General features: G+C 39.3%; 1 protein-coding gene across 3 annotated transcripts in view; it reads right to left on the bottom strand.

The window, feature by feature from the left end:
- Positions 1-22,500, bottom strand: part of CPEB2 (cytoplasmic polyadenylation element binding protein 2) — a 78,239-nt gene that overhangs the window by 2,956 nt on the left and 52,783 nt on the right. For all 3 annotated transcript variants that reach the window (XM_044418353.1, XM_044418355.1, XM_044418354.1), the window contains 4 exons: positions 16,649-16,767; positions 15,148-15,262; positions 3,814-3,995; positions 1-1,303 (listed from right to left, as the gene is read on the bottom strand). The exon at positions 1-1,303 is cut by the window's left edge and continues 2,956 nt beyond it. In XM_044418353.1, the coding sequence (XP_044274288.1) occupies positions 1,076-1,303; positions 3,814-3,995; positions 15,148-15,262; positions 16,649-16,767 (644 nt within the window). In that variant the 3' untranslated portion in view covers positions 1-1,075. The remainder of the gene's footprint in view (positions 1,304-3,813; positions 3,996-15,147; positions 15,263-16,648; positions 16,768-22,500) is intronic.

The raw sequence follows: 22,500 nt of genomic DNA, 5'->3' as shown, positions 1-22,500 counted from the left end.
TATGCTACACCACTCCACACTAATTAGAACCACACATCACAAGGTTGCACAGGGATTACAATATTACATCCAGTCTGCAAAAATTGAATTCCACTACCAACCAGGTCACAAAATGGCTGCACTTTCTAATCTAAAACTAATTTGCATATTGTACACATGTAGGACATTTTTAGAAAAAAACTTGAGTCACAATAATGCATGCAAGTCTCTTTTGTTACAAATTTTGCGGTTTGCTCATGCTACTTAGACTTCAGAACCTTAAAAAAAAACATTTGCAATAACTCACCTTTCGTTAGATCTAGTGCATGCATAAGGTGTATACAGGTAAGTAAACATGCAATTTTTCACATTCTAAAACTATGGCAGTTATGCCATATTGTGCTGCCTGCATTTTAATCTGTAATGCAGTGTATCTTAAAATGTTTCAATCCCGTATTAATAGGTGGCATTACACATAACACCTATATAGCAGCAAAGCTAATACAGCTTGTGATTATAAATGTTTAAAAATAGCTAATAAATCAGATTATCTTGAGGTATTATTTCTTGCAAGTCAAAATGGAGAGCAAAAAATCAACCCTAATTTTTTTAAATCGATGTATACACTGAAAATAGCAACAACAATAAAAATAAGCTTTTTTGTAGCAGACATATTCCATCTTCACTATTTTTGCTACCTTTGGTAATCACTGGGGCAGATCTTGAAGTTAAAAACTCATGTTTAGAAATAAGTGCACGCTTCACCCACTAAATATAGCAGCAGATAGTGTGCCCCTATGCAAAAAACATTCTCATATCTACTTTTAATTTTACATATAAAAATAAGTTGGAGAAAATACAAAAAAACATTTTTTATTTTAACATGAAAATATCACAAAATTAGTAAGCCTGAGATGTAGGGTTTTGGTGAAAAACAAGAGGCTTTGTAGTGTTTTGGCTGCTGAAAAAGATGCATGTATTGAGAGTTGGGGTGAGAAGCAGAAGAATGCACTTATTTCTTCTGCATGTCAGTATCTTCAAAAACAGTAAGCCACATGCACCCTTCATTCCTTAAGGAGATACTGGAGAACCAGACTCAGTTCCAGCGGAAGTGGATCTGGCGTGGGCGGTCAGCCCCCTCCTTAACCAATGGCTTATGGAATTCGCGTCCTGCTCGAGAGTGGATATTCGCCCAGCAAAACTCACAGTAATACTGCAGGCAAGTGACATTGGCACAAAAAAAGGGAGCAAACTTCCCACCACATCGGGCACCCTGGCATTCATCGCACATCTGATCATCCAATACATATGGCTTTACCTCCACCTGTACAAAGGGAACAAAAAGACACAGACACAAAGAGAGGAAAAAGATTTGTTTAGCCTTGAATATTTATACCCTAGAATACTATAAAAATATGGTTAAATGTGTGCAAGGACCTCAAGACACAGGCTTATCTTATAAGCATGTTCCATATCAGTTAACTACCATTAGGTAGTAAGTGGCCCAAGATCACATAGTGAGTTTCATGCTGAAAGCAGTTGAACTGCATCTTCTTGGTTCAACTTTAATAATCTATCAATTTTTCCACAATGACTGGCTGATTATAGTAAAAAGTTAATTATTGGTGGAAAATGAATATTAAAAAAACAAAGTATGATATTACTTCTGAGCTCAAGACTTCAAAACAAGCTATCTCTTCTACTTACCGTCTTACACTTCTGTACAATTGTTTTTAGATGCTAAACAAATAACAAAAATGTCAAAGCAGCAACATATTATCAGCCAGATGATGCCAATGCACCATCACCACCAAGTAAAACCAGAGATGTTGGCAAGTTGCATAGCAAAGTGCTCACCTCTAGCACCATCTTTAATTCCAGATGGCACTAGAATGTTTCTGAGCTCTTGAGGCACTTTTGGAAAATAAAAATTAGCAAGTTGCAGCAGCCCAGCCCTTTGTTTTGATGCATAATCAGCCACCCAAGAAAACAAAACAAAATGGTAAGCTGGCGGTGGTAGGGAAAGGACAGCATGTGGGTGTGTATTCCATGCTTACATGATGGGCTCTGGTGTGTTTCTCTGAACAAAACTTGTCTGCCTTCTGTGAAAAGGGCTATGTTGTGCTTTGTGGGGGCAAATGCAAGATTTGTGATTAGAGCTCAGACCCCATAACTCCCATGGACTCAGAATCTTAGCCAGGTTACTTCTCCTTGCGCATCATACAAGTTGCCTTTTGTGAAATGGATGCTCAAACAGAGTGCTGTGGGTTCAACAAAGTGTTTTTTTATTTTATAGTACAGACCTCAACCCTGCCTTTTATTTAAGGTTTTGGAAAGATTAGTTTTCTTTTAGTGGCAGCATTTTGACTTCAGAGAATGAGTGTTTTATGATTGCCCAAAGTGAGTATCAAAATAATTTCTTCAAATCCTCCTAACAGGATTTTATCTGATCACTAGTAGTATCCAGTTCTTGTGTGAAGCTTCTGTTCTGAACACTCACTCTTTTACATCTATACTTTTTGCAGTCTGAAAAGCTGATTTAGTAGCAAATTAAGTTTCACTTTATCCATAATACATTGTTATTGAAAAGCAGAATGGCTGCAGTCACAAAAAGAACAAATCTTATTATCTTAGTATCTATCTTTCCACAGTCTACAATACAAGTTTCTTTGACTTCAGATGAACTTGATCCTTCATTTGGATTGCAATTGACAGTCAATTGCAACGAACCAGTCAGTTTCATAATATTTCTAAAATCAGTGTTTGCTAACTATTTTTTCAGATTTTTAGCTGAAAGAAAGGGAGAAAATAGTCACAAATGAAAAAATATTTTGCAGCTTATGGAAATAACCTTCGAATGAGAGATCACACAGCAAAACCAATCTAACAGATAACAATATAGGGTTTGCTCTTTTTTGTTATGTTGACATTGTGTTGATAGCATCACAGGCTTTTCTTCAGCAATAGAGGTTTATGAATCTGTCCATATATAGACAAATTGGTCTTAATGCAAGCCACTGTATAGATCTAACTCTCAGAAAATTCCATAGCAATGGACCTGATTTATAGCCACTATGCTTTTTTCCCTATACATTATTGTGATAGCATTATCTATAGCATCCAGGATGGATGGGGAGTAGTACTTTTCGATTTTGCACCTGAATCAGGACCCAAGCATATTTTCTTTGGGTTTGTTATAAATTTGTAATGTAGACCCACTTGCTTCCATAGAAAAGCTTGTTTGTTTTGACTAGTGTCCTTTAACTACTTCCGATTCTTTTAAGCTTCTTTCATTTCTGGGAGCAGTTAGAGATAAACATGGTAGAAGGCCATGTATATTTATGACACACATGTGGTAAATGCCTTTTAGCTACTGCTCTCTGTCTCTCTAATCTAGCATCATCCTCTGGAGACTCAGAAGCCTAACATATTCACTGCATAGGCAGTCACTGTTCTAGAGGTCATCATGCCTCAGCAGTTCAGAATGTTGTTTGTTCAATTCTAAAACTGCCTTTGACCGGACTCAGACAGTCTCACAAGATTGAACAAAAACATAGATACTAGGAAATTTATCCTCACTTATTTCCACAGGATAATCAGCTTGCAGCCCAGGCTGGTGCAACCTAGACCCAGGAAAAATGCCTCCCACTCCACCCCCATGTTTGGACCCTCTTCCTAATCTGCTTTCTGGACTGTTGCACATTTCATTGCTCCCATATGAATGACTAGTTGCTATAGACATAATTAATAAGGATACAACTTACTATATTATAATGTTGTAATTTGTGGCAAACATATGAAATGTAAGTTTGACATTAATTCTGTTTAACTTACTCGTTTATCAATATCACCATGCTGAAGTTGAACAAACCGAGCACTAATGGCAGCAATGTAGCTCTGCTGATTGGAAAAAGCAACTCGACCAGCACCTTTGGGGTATTTTAATTCAGGATCTGTGTCGATACCTGCATAACAAACTCCACCATAAAGACGATCCATTATCATGGCCAATTCCACTAGGAAAGAACAAAGCACATTGCAATAGCACTTTAAACAGGAAAACATTTGATGAGGTATAACATGTTATAGAAACCCAAGTTGTGCTGTACAGCCAAGAAGAGCATAACATTAGGTATCTGGCTCCAGCACTGGCTCAAAATGTTAACTTGTACTGGGCTACCTGTAATCCCCTGCATAAGGGGAGCACCTGCTTGAGGTGCTAGTATGCTAGCAGATGAGGCAAGATCCATTATCACAGGGCAAACTGTGGCCTTCCAGAGGTTTTGGCCTACTACTCCTATCTTCTTTCACAATTGACTCTGCTGGTTACAGCTGATGGGAGCTGTTGACCAAAACATGTGGGTGGTCACAAGTTGCCCACTCCTGCTATATATTGTGCAGTAGCATCACCTAAAGAGCAACTTGAAGGCATAATGGGAGCCTGGATTACCAGTGGCACTTTGAGCTAAATGTCTTTTGAATAGAGCCAAACTGAAAGGTATAGTGAAGATAGCATAAAGGTGTAGTGATGTTTTTAAGACTGCATTGTTTTTATTGTACAAGTATTTGCAAACATGGCATCTAAAGCGGGACAGTGAATTGTGACGCTAGTACTATAACCATACCTGAACATTAAGGTAAAGGTAAAGGTTTCCCCTTGACGTGAAGTCCAGTCATGCCTGACTCTAGGAGGCGGTGCTTATCTCCGTTTCCTAGCCGAGGGAGCCAGCCTTTGTCCGCAGACTGTCTCTGTGGTCATGTGGCTGGCAAGACTAAACACCGAAGTGCACGGAACGCTGTTACCTGCCCACCGAAGTGGTTCCTTTTTTATCTACTTGCATTTATATGCTTTCGAACTGCAAGGTTGGCAGGAGCTGGGACGGAGCAACGGGAACTCACCCCGTTGTGCAAATTTGAACCGGCGACCTTTCAATCAACCAGCCCAGCAGCACAGCAGTTTAAACCACTGCGCCACCCGCATCCCTACCTGAACATTAGGGAGTACTAAATTGCAAAGTTGCTTTCTTCCAGGGCCAATTCACCTACCATGCAATGTAAGACATTTTAAAGATAGTTTAACCTTGGTACTATATGTGCATGATCTCATTTGCATACTTCCAGCTTGCACTGTTGCTTTCTTCAGGGAGGGGTAATGCAAATAGTGTTACATGTAAGACAAATCTTGTGGCATTTGTCGAGACTAACACATTTATAATGGCAATACCTTTTATGTTGTACAGTCTACTTTATGATTATTTTAAATTTATTTAATATTTTAGTTTGTCTTTAAGGACAGAACTCATCAACACTCATGTAGATGCGATGGGAAGTGTGTATACACTGGGGATGTGGATGTCTGATTTTCTGTCACATATAGATTCATAGCTCGATGAGTATAAAACTTGTCCCTCAAAGATTCCAGAAATTTTGTCTTAAACAAAATCATTTCTGATGTTACAGCTTACAACTTTAACAATAAAAAGGTATTTATCATATATAAAAAGATTAGTCCAGTGTGAAAAAATTACACAAAGGGATTCATAGCTCAGAGTCAATTCATATGCACGAGTTGATGCTAGTGCAGTGGTGTCTTGGCTCACGAACTTAATCCGTTCCAGGACTCTGGTCATGTCCCAAATTGGTCGTGAACCAAGTTAAATTTCCCCATAAGGTTCAATGTAAATAAGGTCAATCTGTTCTGTAACTTTTTTTAAATCAGAAAAATGTGAAGCAGAGTGACAAAGAACAATAAAGATCGTGGGCATCTCCCCGCCCCACCCTGAACATGAGCATGGTCATCTCCCCGTCCCCCCAGCACAACTGCAATCGCACCCATCGTCCCTGCACGTGCCCGTCATCCCAGCATGCTGGGGGGGGGAGGGACGGGCACGAACACGGGCATGCTGGGGGGGAGACACGGGTGCAATCATGCTGCGGGGGGCGGGGAGATGGCCGAGATCGCGGTTGCGCTCATGCAGGAAAGATGAGCACGCTGGTGCAGGAAAGACGGATGCGATCTTGACCATCTTCCCCTCGCCCCCAGCATGATCATGGCCATCTCCCCATCACCACCCAATGCAGAGTTCACAACCTGAGTAAATTTTTTAATGAAATTTATGTTCGTGACCCAATTTGGTCATGAACTGAGGCGTTCGTGAGCCGAGGTACCACTGTATACTTTGTGTTTCCTAGTAAATAACTACAATATCTGAACTGGAGGGCTATGTCTATAAACAAACTTTGGACAGGCACCTGGGACACACATAGTCAATCATGGTTCTGGGGCACATGCTCACTGGATGTGTCCCTTAGTTTCCCAGATCCACATTCAAATATTACTGAGTACAGGCAGTCCCTGGCTTATGAACAAATTCCATTTCTGAAAATGTCTTTAAGTCGAATTCAAAGGTAAGTCGCATCACATACATATGGGTCATACTTAGCATGAGATAAGCCAAATGGTTGTCTTAGTATATGTACATGTTTTACATTGCTGTGTATATAAAACACTTAAGAAACACTTCCATATACACTAAAACATCTTAAACACTATATAGTACTGTAATGCAAGTTGTGGAAGGCAATGTTAACTGCATGTGACCTGAAACACACTGGCTTGGGGATGCTCAAGCCAACAAGCAACTAATACTTTGGAATGTTTTCATGGGCATCACAAAGTACAGTTGGCTCTGCACATTTGCAGGGGTTTGGGGCACAAGTAAAAGTAAACAAAATGAGAATATCTCAGCCCCCTCCCACCAACCCCCCCCACCCCCCCCCCCCTTTAACTCAATACTGACTATATGTGCACTGGATTGCTTCTTCCCCTCTCTCTCAGACCTTGGTCTGCCCCCTTGTTTGTTTATTACATTCTTATGTCTCATTCTCTGCCCTCCCTTTCACTCACCAATGCCTCCTCTTTGTACCAAAGAAATCCCAGGGAGACTTCCTTCTCCAGATGGATGGGGCAAGAGGGCATGCTTTGGAGGCTCACCCTCTCTCCCCTTTCACTTCCTCTCTCTCTATGGTGATGATGATTTTCCATAGTAGGCCACAAAACTCCAAAAGAAATTCCCATTTACAGTAATTATTGATGGCAAACTTGTGAATAATCAAAATCCATGAAAATTAAACCTGTGGGAGTTGAGGTTTGACTGTAGTTCCTGCATTCTTTACTATGAACTGTTTGTCTTTAACTTATTTTTTAATTAATAGGCTTTATGGCAGTTTGTTCGTAAGTACAGAAGCTCAGACATTGGCAATCCAGAGACTTACTGTACACTGGAATAAACAACATAATGGAGATACATATTTTTGATCTGTTCTTCACTTTACTTTCATCTTTCCAATGAATACTGAAATATAATGCCAGAATAAACTCACAGAAAGGACAGAAGTACTATTATTGAGAACCAGTTAAAAGTAGGAATAAGGAAGACATCTGTTCAGAGTTTAATGTGAGCTTAGCTACTTACACATTTTCAAATTATTGTGCAAACAGAAACTAAATTGTCCTAAATTAGCACTTCTCAAAATCCTTCAATTGTGTTCTCAAATATTAAGCAGAAGCGCAAAAAATTGTGTGCAATGGAAACAAAAGTGCACAAACAAGAGTGCACAAAAATGTTTATAAATGTTCATGAAAGCTTAAAGTTTTCAACATTCAGGAAGAAACAAATTTAAGATTGGAGAAATTCTCAAACCGTTGATTGTGAGGAGAGGCGATTACTCAGTGGTGAAAGGGATCCAGCCAGCACTGTGTGGCGCAGTTGCCTTTCCTGGAATTGGTCATGTCCCTGGCTTTGTGCAGTACCCCTAGCTTCCTTGTGGGATACTGGCTATATAATGAGTGGCCACTTTTTCCTATTTCAACTGAGTCCCTCTGGCCAGTACCTGAGATTGGAGATAATAATAGGCAGTGGGGTTCTGGAAACCTAAATGATCTGGGACTCAGGCCCACAGGATTTAAAAAAAATGCTAACTTGCATGTGAGAATAGTCACAAGAACTACAAGTAATTCAATTTGTATAGAAGCTGAACTGCTTAACCTCTTGCTTGCTTTCAGGACAGAATTGTGAAGTGTTCTAAACTGTCCTGGTTTAAAACTTAGCCTCAGTGCACCCATGCCTTTCCTTGTATTTTCAAGCCCAAATCCAAACAGGGAGGATGGATTGGCTGGGACCAGCAAAGAGCTGTATAGAACTTGAAACATTCATGAATTAAATGGAAACTGAACATGGCCCAGGGGCAAGAAAAGTACTGTAGACCCAAGATGTGAGGGTCCAGACAAAAACTAAAAATTCAGAAAAGTTTTTTTCCAGAAAAATGGTAAAATGAAATATTTTCTTCAAACAATGAATATAATTTTTCAGACAATATTTACTTCCTTAAAACATTTTCTGAAAACTATGTTTATGTAAAACTATGTACAGTATCAGATCATTACAATTTTTGTATAGTGAGGACATGAGAGCCCCAGAGCGTAAACGAAGACTACAACTCTCAGATGGAAGAATAACATGCATTTCTGCCACTGGGGGCTGCATTGTCAAAAGAGAAGGAAGAAAATTCCAGTTTCTTCTTTGCTTGTGGACTTTGTCTTGTTAGTATAGTTGGTGGATCTGCTTCTGTTCTATTGACTAGGCCTCAAAAGGATGGGAGAAAGTACAAGGCAACAAATAGGAGCTGAAAGTATACTGATTTTAAATGCACAAGTTTATAATTATCTGAATTCTGAAAATTGAGTATCTTAACTGCAGTATTTTACCTTCACAACCCTTATGTAAATCATAATTTAATACCTATTCATCTGATGCATTGTTACATTCCCCACTACCCATCATAGCCTAGAGTTTCCTAGCCAGGAAACCACACATTTTTCTCTTTCCCTCCACTCAGCAAAGCATTGAGATCCACATCTAGTACATATGGAGTTATTTCCACACTACAAGTTTTTCTAAGGGAAAAAGTGATTTGTAAATAGTGTCAAACACATCTCCAAATGCTACCAGGATGATGAATCATATCCTTATATCATGAAAGAAGTGCTCTACAGACATTTAAAAAAAATCTTCTTCTATCTAAGTGAGAAGGACCATAATGTTGAAAGTGCAAGTGGCTTTCTCTAATTTCTCATTCCACAAAGTTCTCTTTCTTCCCCTTCTGTAACAGCAGAAGCATCACAAAACAGCTTCCTTAATTAAACAAGTATTGCAAACAACTGCAAAAACTAGACAACATAATACCCATGGATCAGGAAAAAAATGATCAAGTTCTTGCAGAAGCAATATATTTTTCTGGAACCCATTGTCAATATATGGAAATGCATACTGGCAGGATGCTTTTAAAATATGAAGACTACTATACCATTTGGCATGTTGATATTATTTGAACAAGCCTCTTTTAGAATACAAACATATAATGGAGTATGTATGAGGAAGAAATAAATGAAGAACAGTATGCAGATGTGAGGGGAGAAGGTACCATAAATTTTGTGATAATACCACCTCATCCAGGTTTAGTGTTTACAGAAACATTGACCAGTAAAGAACAGCCATACTACTAAGTATATCAGCTGCAAAATATGTGAAATCCTACAGAAACACTGGGAGCAGGAAAATATTTGCTTTGCTGATGAACAATGCAAGTATTATGAAAGCTGGAGATCATATTGGACAAGTATTCACATAATACTGCAGTAGGATATGCATGTCATCATCTTAATGACAATATGAAACTGGGCTCTAAGTGGGCAAAGATCAAGCAAGAATTTGGTTCTCTTGAACTCACCGAACTTCTTTCTTGTGCTTGGCTATGGCTAGAAAATGAGCTGAGTTCAACATAAGTCTGTGAACACTTGGGAATCTTAGTGGCTTCTTTGCACAATGTATGCAAAGCCACACATCACTTGCGCAGAAACAGAATTCTGTTTGCACAGTGAGTGTGTGCGCAGTATGAGCACAAGCTAGTCTTGCAGATTTCCTGCGGGATGCTCACATGAATGCAAGGCAGACTTCGGACAGAAAGAAAGTTGGCCGAAGTCCAGGCATCTAAGCTGAGGAAATCCAGTGGATCCTCTTCATATGTTACCCTCCAAAAGAGCAAATAAATTAGAAAACATGCAAAATTACTCATATTGTAGCTGCAGTCTTCAAGAAGAATAAAGTGCAAAGAATAGTGTCACTGAAGTTCTGTAGTAAAACTTGATGGAGTGGTGATCTTCAAAAGTTTACAAAAAATAAGTAAAAGAAACCCTTCAAGAAGCAGTATTAGTTGAAGAGCTGGCTGATTCAGATATATTGCTTGCTGAAGAAATTGGCTTAGAGTCTTAAGGATATTCTGCAACCAAACCCTGAAGATATCCTCATCAAGTAAAGTGTTTCTTGCACTTCCAGGTACTTTAAGTTCTGCTTTGTCAGAAATTCTTTGACAAATTACCAAGTTTCTGAGGACCTCCATGCATATCCACTTACAAAGTAAATGCACAGATTAGGAAAGGGGAAAAATGTGTAATTCAAACTGCCAGAAATCTGTTGGATCCAAGATTCAAAGACAGAAATTTAAGTGATTATTTTATTATATTTATTAAATTTATATTCTGCCTTTTCTCAAGGACCTCAAGGTGGCTTATGTAGTTCTCCTCCTGTCAATGTTAGCACTGCTGCTGCATTTGACTGAATTACAAAACAAGCAGCACACCTAGGTCATTATGTAGGAAGGGTCATTTCAAAATGTTGCAGAATAAACATCAGGAATTTTGTTCATGACTGCAGCCTGGGATTCTGCCATACAAATCTCACTTGCAACATGGTGGCAGTGCCTTTGCACAACACAGCCACTGATGCTTCTTGCTTCCTGCCTACTTGAGATTCCTCCATCTTCTGCTGCATTTGAAAGAAACTAGTCAATGTTTTGAAATACTTACACCAAACCAAGAAATGAAGTGGCATATGAAAGGGTAGAGAAGCTTGTTTACTCCTGGCAGGACTTTAGTTTTTAGAACTATGAAGACAACAAAAGGTAATGAAGCAGAAGCAGTAGAAAATGAAATTGACAGCAATGCTCAGACAATGGGACTGGTTAAATTTCATATATATTCATTGAATCTTCAACCCTAACCTTCTTCTCCCTGCCACCCCAGTTCTTTTTATGGCAATGAATTCTTTTATGTCCTCTTGACACTGTGATACAGAAGACAGAATTTTCTTTGATTTACTAACATTGATGGCTTCATCTGTTTTTATTATCTTTTTGCCCACTCCTCATAAACTGGCAAAACTGAAGATGTTCCATACAGCTTAGGTGTTCTTTTCAGTTCAGGACACAATACAGAAATAATTTTTAAAAAGATATAATTTCAGTTTATAATTATTACCTGAATAAACTATACTTTCAAGATGCCCAACATGGTCATCTATTTCATAAAGTATAATATATACTATGTTTTGTGATCCTAAAGCAGACTTTTAATCTGCTAATATTACATTTTCCAAAAATGGGGTTTCCCCCCAAAGAACTCCCCCCCACTCCACGGCTTGCAAATTCCTGAAACTTTTACATTTCCATTGTATACTATAATAACCTACATGCTTAATGCTGCAAACATCCATGAGTCCATTAATCATACATGAGATTTACTTCTGAATAAAGCAAATAAAGCACTTCCTCCTTGTCAGTAACAAGTAACAGCAGAAGACAGAGACCTCGAGACTGGATGATGTTGTCTTGTTGCTTCCAGTCCCTGCACATGTGAGGAGGCAGACAGGTTTGCCGCCAAAGAAGGCTGCACATTTTATTTCTCATATTTAATATTTGCCAGTATCTAAAACACTTTTTATATACTATTTTGCTTCTAACTTCTTGAAATGCTAAAATATACATTAAATGTTTCAATATTGAGTTTGTAGCCAGTTCATCACCATGCAACTCTTAAAGTACCAAAATAAGTAGTTGGATACATTTCTGAGGGCCAACCAAAATTCCTAATAGACGCATTGCCCAACTGTGAGTTTTGTTTTTAGTCATAGATCAACATAGGCAACTTTCTTTTTGGATATTTGCTTTTTAAATTACCAAAGCTACCAATCCCCAGGTTCCTTTTTAGATCCTAGTTCTCTATATCAAAACTACTTCAGGGTGAATAAGGCAGGTTATTATTATTATTAATTTATTTTATGTCACCCAATATTCAATCTTTCTGAGTGGTGTACAACAATAAATTCAATTCATTACAATATAAAATAGCAAAATAATCATTAAACTGAATTTTAACAACTTAAAATTGTTGTCAACTTCATTTACCAAGGAGTAAGACTCTAATCTTATGTATACTTCCCTGGGAATAAATCTCATTGAACTCAGTATCATTTACTTCTGTTTATCATTGCACAATAAGTTTGACAGAATCCCTAACATCTTTTCCATACATAGATCCCTCTGTGCTCCAGTTGTTGCACTACTCCACATAATTTCCTGAACTATCTTCGCTATATTTTCCTACCTCAAAGGTCTCTATTACCATGTCCAGGGCTTGCCCAAAGATATTTACTGCCTGAGGCAGAGCAACAAATGGTCTCTTGCCCAAGTCAAGGTGTGCAGCAGTACTCAAAGCCAGCAAGTGGTTTTGATCCTAGATGCTAGAAAGCCCTCTCCCCTTTCTGGGCAGTGAACATACAATACAAATTAATCAATTGAATACTGTCTTGCTTTTTCATGATATCCCAAACCAGCTGTCTGATGCAGCTCCCCAAGTCTGTAAAAGGAGTGTATATGTGTTCTAAGGGTCCTGTCTACTAAAAATACCCTTATTTGCAAAAAGGGATATATGGATAGGGAAGAGGATGCAGAAAAATTCAAGGGAGGCAGCACGAGAGGGAGGCACATGTGGACAAAATGCCAACTAATCCAGGGAGATCAGAGGCAACAGAGAGAATCTGCACCTTTATTCCAGAAAGTGCCATCTTTTTCCTATGATATGCAAAGTAACAGTGTTCAAAAACTTTCTGTACAGAAGATTCCTGTCCATGAAAGTTTATTTGTGCCTTTCCACTGTGGTTTTGAGCACAAAAGAGCAAGAAGCCCCTATCCTCCCCTCACATCTACTCACCTTTCTCTAGCCAAGGCAGACTTCTAATGCCAAGAAGAACAATGCATGCACCAGAAATTGCCTGTGTAGATCATGGAAAGTACAGGTGCATTCTGGAAAGATGACTGCACAGTCAAGGAGTTCCAGTCATACTCAAGCAAGCCAGCAAGTTAGAGCAAGCTGTACAGTCATACATTGCTTTGCCCAAAGTCCAGGGATTCCTGCTCATTCACAAGCAAGCCCATTTCTGTTTTCCCCAACCTGCAACAGCTTGGAGGAAAAAACAGGTGACGAAAGCCTCTGGCATTCCGATTGATATGTGAATACCCAATCTCCCTGTTCTTCCTCTTATCAGGACCTTACTGCCTACAATGGTCCAGCACACAAGTGCAACTGTCTAACAGTGATTGGCCGGGCAGGTCTCTGTACTCAGGCACACTCTGAGAAAGCCAGGTAGTACTGTTAGGCAGAAATTTTAAACTCCTGACTTAATGAAATAACAAACAGGTTCTGGAGGAAAAGGTGGCAGTTTCCTCTTTCTTTTGAATGTGTCCTGAGTTCAGAGGGACAAAGTAGGGTTGTATCAAAGCAGATGATGGCAATTAGGGCTTTTCTAAAGCCTTGAGGTAAAGTCTGGGAGTTCTGGGGGGCATGGCCATGTGGATCTCTCACAAATACTATGATAATACGTATTCCTTCAAGAGGGTTTCCTTCAGGAGTTTAAGACAACCTGGATTGGTAAACTTGGTCAGTAGGCTGGGGGCTTGCCAGTGGGTTAGGCACTTTGCAAATGTTGCTGGCCGAACAGGTCTCTAAGTACACAAAAGGACTTCTCCTGAAAATCTTAAAGCAGAGTAAGTTCACAGAGAGACTAGCAGGTCCTAAGTTGTTAAGGGCTTTAAAGATTTAAACTAACATCTTGAATTATTCCCAAAAAGCAATTGGCAACCAGTGCAGGTCTTTCAGGTCAAATGTAATCTGCTTCTGATGCCATGCCCCAGTAAGCAGTCTAGCTGCTACATTTTGTACCCACTGAAGCTTCCAGATAGGCTTCAGCACTCCAGGCCCACATTAGTCTTAATGTGATGGAATCACATTGTGATATTGTGAGAACAGCACATTTTGCAATAAAAGTATTGAAAAAGCAGCCTATCATTTGGGCAAAATTATTAGTTTCTTTTTCAAACTGGGCATGATACTGTTGAATCCTGATGATAACCCTACAGAAGCCCATAAAATAAAATAAAATGCATTTTCTATATATAAAGTAGGTTGCAAGTGTTTAATGCATTAGCAAAGACAAGCATTGCAACCTGCTGATGTTGGAGAAGTCTGCTAAATTCCCAGAATAAGTCATATTAATTTAACATGGATAAGATAATTGATTTGATTTCATTCCATCAGTTGCAGAAGTAAGTAAAGATCTTCAAAATACATTTAGGGTACAATCTTCTGCAAGTTTAGACAGAAAAAGGCTGGAGCATGCTAGGAGATGTACGCATGGAGACACAATGTTTGAAGTTGTGATGATACTGTTTAAAATATTCATGATCAAAATAACGGTGTGTGAGAAGTTATATTTCATAGAAATATTAATTAAATACATCAATTATTACATAATAATAATGATATAGACTAATATGGTTTCTTCCATATTAGTCTATATCATGCACAAATGCAAACTTCTGTGGGAATACGTGTTGCTAGGTGCTGAGAATAACCTCCACTGTTCCCCCCATACTCAGAAGACACATATGAGACTGCCTACTGAGGGGTTGTTATCCATGACTAATGATATGTATTCATTGTTGATGTAAGCCACTTTCAGAACTGAACTGGGCTAGTTAAACACAAACAACAACCAAATCAATATGTGGTATAGACTAATGGAGAAACTGAAAGATGCTAAAATAGACCAATTACTTTAACTTGTATCTATCCTTAGACTGAATTACTTTTTGAAATGATTATATTCTTTAAAATCAGAAGTTCTCTTACCTAGACAGTAAAAAGATATTGTATTTGTACTTGCATTGAACTAGTTACCAAGAACTTGCATAATACTTAAGAGGTTGTATACTTACCAGCTCGTAGTGGCCTGGGCACACCACCAACAAAAATAGTTTTTCGAGGATCTAGGGGCTGTGAACCATCCATCACAAAGTCACTATCACTTAAGTTCCAGGGACGGATCTGAACCTAGTAAAACCATGTAGAGAATGGTCTGTTACTCATGTCTAACCTGATCATTAGAACTGTGTTTTCCTCAGTCCAGATAAAATGTCAGCCAGTGCATCTCTGCTATGTATTGTTACCTGTATCTGTGACTGGAGGATTGAGAACAATAAAGTTACTATAAAAGACAGGAGTTTCTGCTCTAATCTGGCTTTAACTTCAGGTGCATCCCCTTCTCCTACCACTTTTGAACATTTAAAAGTACAACTTTGCATCCAAGTCCATGGAATATCAAGCTGCTATAGGCAACTGGATGCTTGATCTGACATAGGAGGAAGCAGACTGACCTATGCTGCAACCTGACAAAGTGTTTGTCGTTTACTGGGAATCCAGTCCAGCTTCAACTCTACTACTGACACACAATAGTAACAGTAGACTACTTAGCTCTAAGCTCCTTTCCTTCTTCAGAGTCTTTCAGCTTTCAATAAGGGTATAACTGTAGACTGTTGAATATTGCTTTGAGTTGTTACATGCCCTTTCTGAGTGCAATCATAAATGTGGCAATAAATAAATTGCAGGATTCCTGTAAGCTCATTTCTTCAGCTTCAGCCCAACCTGGAAAAGGCGTCTACTGATACTGCTGGACAAAAATCTTGCAGGGTTGTTGTAAATCACTCAGAGCATGACCTGCAGTACTCAAGGTGAGTATACTGGAGGACTGTCATAAAACACTCCTTCCCAGCCACAGTCTCTGCTAATTTGTAATACAGGGACATTGAGCATTAAGCCAACCAGAGATGTGCAATGTAACTGGATGGGATAAAAATACCCAAATAAATAAATACTGTCTTTATTTTGAAATTTGCATTAGCAGGGAGGCAGGTTGAGTTTTAGACAAAATTTGAGATAGGAAAAGTAGCAATGTTTATCTTTGCTGTTACCTTTTGTGAGATTTGGGTTGGACACACTGATGCCCTGTTATTTCTATATTAAAATCTGGTGGTACCTTTCTGTGTTGGTGGTATAGTGCTGGCTTCAGAAGCAATGACACCTGAACACTTGAACTGCAAACAGAATATATGGTAATTTTCATATTATCCAAAATAGCATCAGTTGTTCAACTCCATGGGATCAAACAGATGTGACTATTTTTGGCAGGACTGCTGGTTGTATTATTAACCCTCTTTTCCTTGGTAGTGATCCTACTGTCTCCCCAGCTGTTCTTGTTAAAGGAAAAGACAGACCCATAAAACACAATTTCTCATTTTGGAATCACAGCTATACTGACCCTAATTAAAAGCTTGCTTATATATACTTATTTTCTTCTTCAACATCTTAATTTTCATTCTATGAAAAGCCGCCTCAGGTCAGATGGCTGATATGACCTGATGACCATGTTTGTTTACTTACTGGCTTATCCTTGATAGTGGGGCTAGAAACACACAGATACAGCTTTCCATCTTCTTCAAGGCAGGCATCAATCAATGCTTGAACAGAACTCTCCTCTTGGAAAAGCAGGAATGCATAACCTAGACAGTATGGGAAGATGGGAGTGGGGAAAACTTGAATATGGTTAACATTTCCCTCCTCATATTTTTAAAGCATGGGCTTCACACATGTACCTAAAGAGTTTTCCTGTGTGTATGGAACTTTGCTGATATTTGTTTCTGAGTGCAACCCTTTGCACTGTTATCAGATCCTGTATGAATGGGAGCTATTGCAAGAAAATGGGAGCATGAAAAGTCCTGATACATGACTGGAAGCTACCAATCCATTATAAAATTCTGGGAAATAAACAATATTATGTCATAAATGAACAAGCACAGTACATTAATTGAATCAAAAGTCAGGACATAAAGAAATAAATCTAAAAAAATACTCTTTCTAGACAGTGCCTTAGGCATTTTACAGTGCAATCCTATATGTATTTACATGTCAATAAGCACAATTATTTTGCATGGCACTTACTTTCAAATAAATGTGTATAAAGAATGTAGGCTAAGCAAACAATCTCTGTGATAGCTTATAACTTTGCTTTCTTGACAGACTAATCTATCATGCCAATCTAAAAGATGCTACTTTACTTCCTATTAAAATCAGAGATGGCACAAATGGGTATCAGTTCTGGCAGTGGAATAAAGTAGTTTGTTACAAATGTGACCTAAACCAGCAAAAAGGCTGGATCTTGACTCTGCCATTTATGCAGTGCAATCTTCGGATGTGACTAGTGCACCGTCTAACAGTCCATTATTGGAAGAGTTTCAATTATTGAGACTCGAGGATGTGGACAAGGTGCTAGGCTCTGTCCGATTTACAACATGCCTTTTTGACTCCTGGTTGATTGGGAGATCTGAAGGGGTTTGGCTCAGGGTTCAGAAGGCTATCGACACCTCATTAAGAGAGGGAGTGGTCCCTTGCCCCATTAAAGAAGTAGTGAGACCACTCCTAGAAAGGCCAGGCCTGAAACCAGGGTTACTGAATAGCTACCGGCCCATTGTTAATCTCCCCTTTTTGGGCAGGGTGGCCATGCAGTTGCAGGCACTCTTGGAGGGTATCTGGATCCATTTCAATCGGGCTTTAGGCCTGAGTTTGGAATGGAGATGGCCTTGGTTGCCCTGTACGATGACCTGTGCTGGGAGAGGGACAGGGGGAATGCCACCCTTTTGGTTCTCCTTGACCTCTCAGCAGCCTTCAACACCATTGACCATAGTGTCCTTCTGGACAGGTTGGCTGTGGTTGGAATTGGAGGCACTGCTTTGTGGTGGTTCCGCTCCTACCTGGCTGGCCAAGTCAAGAAGGCTGGCCTGAGAGACTGTTGCTCTGAGCCATGATGGTTGCGTCATGGGGTACCGCAGGGCTCAGTGCTGTCTCCCATGCTTTTTAACATATATATGAAACTGCTGAGAGGTCATCTGGAGGTTTAACATATAAAGCCCTAAATGGCTTAAGCCCTGATTATCTTCAGGAGCGCCTGCACCCATATGTGCCTACCCGGCCTTTGAGATTTACACAGGGGGCTCTCCTGTGTGAACCATCCCTTAAGGAGGTGAGAGGGATGGCTGCTAGGAGGGCCTTTGCTGCTGCTGCTTCCCATATCTGGAAAGCTCTCCCCAAGGAGATTTGCCTGGCGTCTTCCTTACTTTCTTTTCAGCACCAGGCAAAGACCTTCCTTTTTAATACTTAATGCCATTTGACCTTTTTGGTATTTCTGCTTGCATTTTATTGTTAAAGACAATAAAAGATATCTCTTTTAAAGATGTCTGTTATTGGTTTTATTGTATTTTTATCTTGTCATTGTGAGCCGCCTAGAGTACTGTGACACAATTGGGTGGCATATAAAAGGTTTAAATAAATAATGCAGGAGAGGCAGAAGAGCTGATAGGGTTATTATATAGAACATTTTGACAGTGATGAAGAGGTTAACATCACAAGTCTCTAAGACTGGCCATCGTCTTCCATCCTCCTTTGGCATTATAAAGTATCAGGAGCAGAATCTGTTCCATAACCGTGAGAATAGAACAGGCTGAACAACTCCTTTTGCTAATAGTGTGCAGAGACCTTATATGTGATGCACAGAGAACACAAAAAACTTTTCTTTCTTTTGTACCTCACTCTGACTGCCACCCTGATTCCATTTTTGTGCTGGAACTGTTCTGCTAATTACATTGGTATACTTTTGGTGGTACTCAGGAATGATTCTAAATACATATTCACCAGACCTATGTTAGGGATTAAAGAATGTGTGACAGCAATGAAGCAAGGATAAGAACATTTGGTCATCTTTTCTGAATCTTACCTTATTTATCACAGTTGACAGTTCATATTATAACAAAGGGTCCCCCTGCTTTCTTTCATATATTATCTGTACCATTTAAAAGATTGCAATAAACAAGCTACTTAGAAATGTTATCCCCTGATGGAAGGAAAGCTATCTTCAAATAGATATGGAAGGAAAACTGAAAGCTAAAATAGTAAAAAAATATAGACATGAAAACATCCTTAACATTAAATGGCACAAAATATAAAGAATAATGAATTTAGAGTTACCAGTGAATTTCAAAAAGTTAATCAATTAGGACTGATGGGTAAGGATAACATATTTGCTCTGTAGGAAAATTAAAGAGAGAAAGATCCTAGGATTCTTCATGTATAATAGCCAAATGTAAGGATTTTCCTTTAAATATCATGCATAAAAAGCTAAGCTGTAAACTAAGTTAAACATTGTATGAACCCCTTGAAATTATAAGCTAAGCAGTGCATGAAGCTCTTGAACTACCCACATTTTCATTTGTGATAACTTCTATCATGTAAAAAGTGCAGTTCACGGCCATGAGCAGCCCTCTAAAGTCCTATGTGGTTTCACTGATGACCCTATCATTTGCCACTGGCTAAAACAAAAACAACAGCAATACTCTAAGAAGATGTTCTTTCATTCCTGAAATTGAAACCTAGTTCATACAAGCGTAGCATTTCCGAGGAAGTTCCAAAAGTTGTCCAGTTCAAGTTATGCTCATACTGGAAAAAGGGAGATGACAGGATACTTCCTTCCCTATACTGTATTTTGGATACATATGACAATATTTTAGATATTCACATAGAATTGGATTTGCTGAATCAATAGCTATAACTTTAATTCTATTTCTTACTATGGCATTCTGATTGTTGTTGTTGTTAGTCGTGAAGTCGTGTCCGACCCATCTATATGCACTTTTGACTATACACACTTTTGTTGGCAGGGTCATGTCTCTGCTTTTTAGTATGCTGTCTAGATTTGCCATAGTTTTCCTCCCCAGGAGCAAGTGCCTTTTAATTTCTTGGCTGCAGTTCCCATCTGCAGTGATCTTGGAGCTCAGAAAAATAAAATTTACCTCCATTTCTTCCCCTTCTATTTGCCAGGAAGTGATAGGACCAAATTCCATGATCTTAGTTTTCTTAATGTTGAGTTTCAAGCCAACTTTTGCACTCTCCTTTTTCAACCACATCAAGAGGCTCTTTAGTCCCGCTTCACTTTCTGCCATAAGAGTGGTATTATCTGCATATCTGAGGTTGTTGATATTTCTCCCAGCAATTCCAACTGGTGATTCATCTAGCCCCGCCTTTCTCATGATGTGCTCTGCATATAAGTTAAATAGGCTGGGCGAAAGTATACAGCCTTGCCAAACTCCTTTCTCAATTTTGAACCAATCAGTGCTTCCGTGTCCAGTTCTCACTGTTGCTTCTTGACCCGCATATAGGTTTCTCAAGAGACAAATAAAATGCTCTAGTACTCGCATCTCTTTAAGAACTTGCCATAATTTGTTGTGATCCACACTATCAATGGCTTTAGCATAGTCAATGAAGCTGAACTAGATGTTTTTCTGGAACTCCCTAGCTTTCTCCTTGATCCAGCGTGTGTTGGCAATTTGGTCTCTAGTTCCTCTCCCTCTTCGAAATCCTGCCTGTACTTCTGGTAGTTCTCGGTCCACGTACTGCTGGAGCCTAGCCTGTAGGATTTTGAGCATAACTTTGCTAGCATGTGAAATGAGTGCAATGGTGCAATAGTTTGAGCATTCTTTGGCATTGCTGTTCTTTGGGATCTGAATGTGAACTGACCTTTTCCAATCTTGGGGCCACTGTTGAGTTTTCCAAATTTGCTGGCATATTGAGTGTAGCAAATTTACTGCATCACCTTTTAGGATTTTGAACAGCTCAGCTGGAATAATACTGTCTCCACCACTAGCTTTGATGTTGCGCAGACTTCCTAAGGCCCTTTTGACTTCACATTCCAGGATGTCTGGTTCGAGGTCAGTGACCAGCCCATTGTGATTATCAGGGATGTTAAGCTCTTTCTTGTATAGTTCTTCTTTGTAATCTTGCCACCTCTTCTTAATCTCTTCTGCCTCTGTTAGGTCCCTGCCATTTTGGTCCTTTATCATGCCCATCTTTGCATGAAATGTTCCCTTCATATCTCCAATTTTCTTGAAGAGATCTCTAGTCTTCCCTGCTCTATTGTTTTCTTCTATTTCTTTGCACTGTTCATTTAAGAAGGCATTCTTATCTCTTCTAGCTGTTCTCTGGAATTCTGCATTCAGTTGGGTGTATCTTTCCTTTTCTCCCTTGCCTTTCGCTTCCCTTCTTTCCTCAGCTATTTGTAAAGCTTCTTCAGACAGCCATTTTGCTTTCTTGCATTGCTTTTTCTTTGTGATGGTTTTAGTTGCTACCTCTAGTACAATGTTGCAAACCTCCGTCCATAGTTCTTCCAGCACTCTGTCAGATCTAATTCCTTAAATCTATTTCTCACCTCTACTGTATATTCATCAGGGATATGATTTAGGTCATACCTGAGTAGCCTAGTGCTTCTCCCTACTTTCATCAATTTAAGCCTACATTTTGCAACAAGAAGCTCATGATCTGAGCCACAGTCAGCTCCTGGTCTTGTTTTTCCTGACTGACTATATAGGGCTTCTTCAACATTGGCTGCAGAGCACATAGTCAATCTGATTTCTGTGTTGACTGTCTGGTGATGTCCATGTGTAGAGTCATCTCTTGGGTTGTTGGAGAAGAGTGTTTGCTATGACTATCGCATTCTCTTGACCAAATTCTACCAGCAAGACCAAACTTGCCTGTTATTCCGGTTATCTTTTCGCTTCCTACTTTAGCATTCCAATCCCCCATGATGATAAGGACATCATTTTTTGGTGTTAATTCTAGAAGGTGTTATAGGCCTACATAGAACTGGTCAACTTCAGCCTCTTCAACACCAGTGGTTTGGGCATAGACTTGGACTACTGTGATGTTGAATGGTTTGCCTTGGATTTGAACTAAGCTCATTCTGTCATTTTGGAGATTGTATCCAAGTACTGCTTTTTCTACTCTTTTATTAACTGTGAAGGCTACTCCATTTCTTCTGAGGGATTCTTGCCAGCAGTAGCATACCTGATGGTCATCTGAATTAAATTCACCCATTCCTGTCCATTTTAGTTCACTGATTCCTAAGATGTCGATGTTCTGTCATCTCTTGTTTGACTTCATCCAGCTTGCCTTGATTCATGGATCTTACATTACAGGTTCCTATGGAGTATAGATCTTTACAGCATCAGACTCTCCTTTCACCACCAGATACATCGGCAACTGAGTGTCCTTTCGGCTTTGACCCAGTCGCTTCATTCTTTCTGGTGCTGCTAGTACTAGCCCTCTGCTCTTCCCCAGTAGCATACTGGACACCTTCTGACCTGAGGGGCTCATCTTCCGGCGTCATATCTTTTTGCCTTTTGGTACTGTCA

This window comes from Varanus komodoensis, unplaced genomic scaffold (genome assembly GCF_004798865.1).
Source record: "Varanus komodoensis strain SLA01 unplaced genomic scaffold, ASM479886v1 scaffold9, whole genome shotgun sequence".
Lineage (NCBI taxonomy): Eukaryota > Metazoa > Chordata > Lepidosauria > Squamata > Varanidae > Varanus > Varanus komodoensis.
This window is presented reverse-complemented; position numbering and strand designations above follow the sequence as displayed.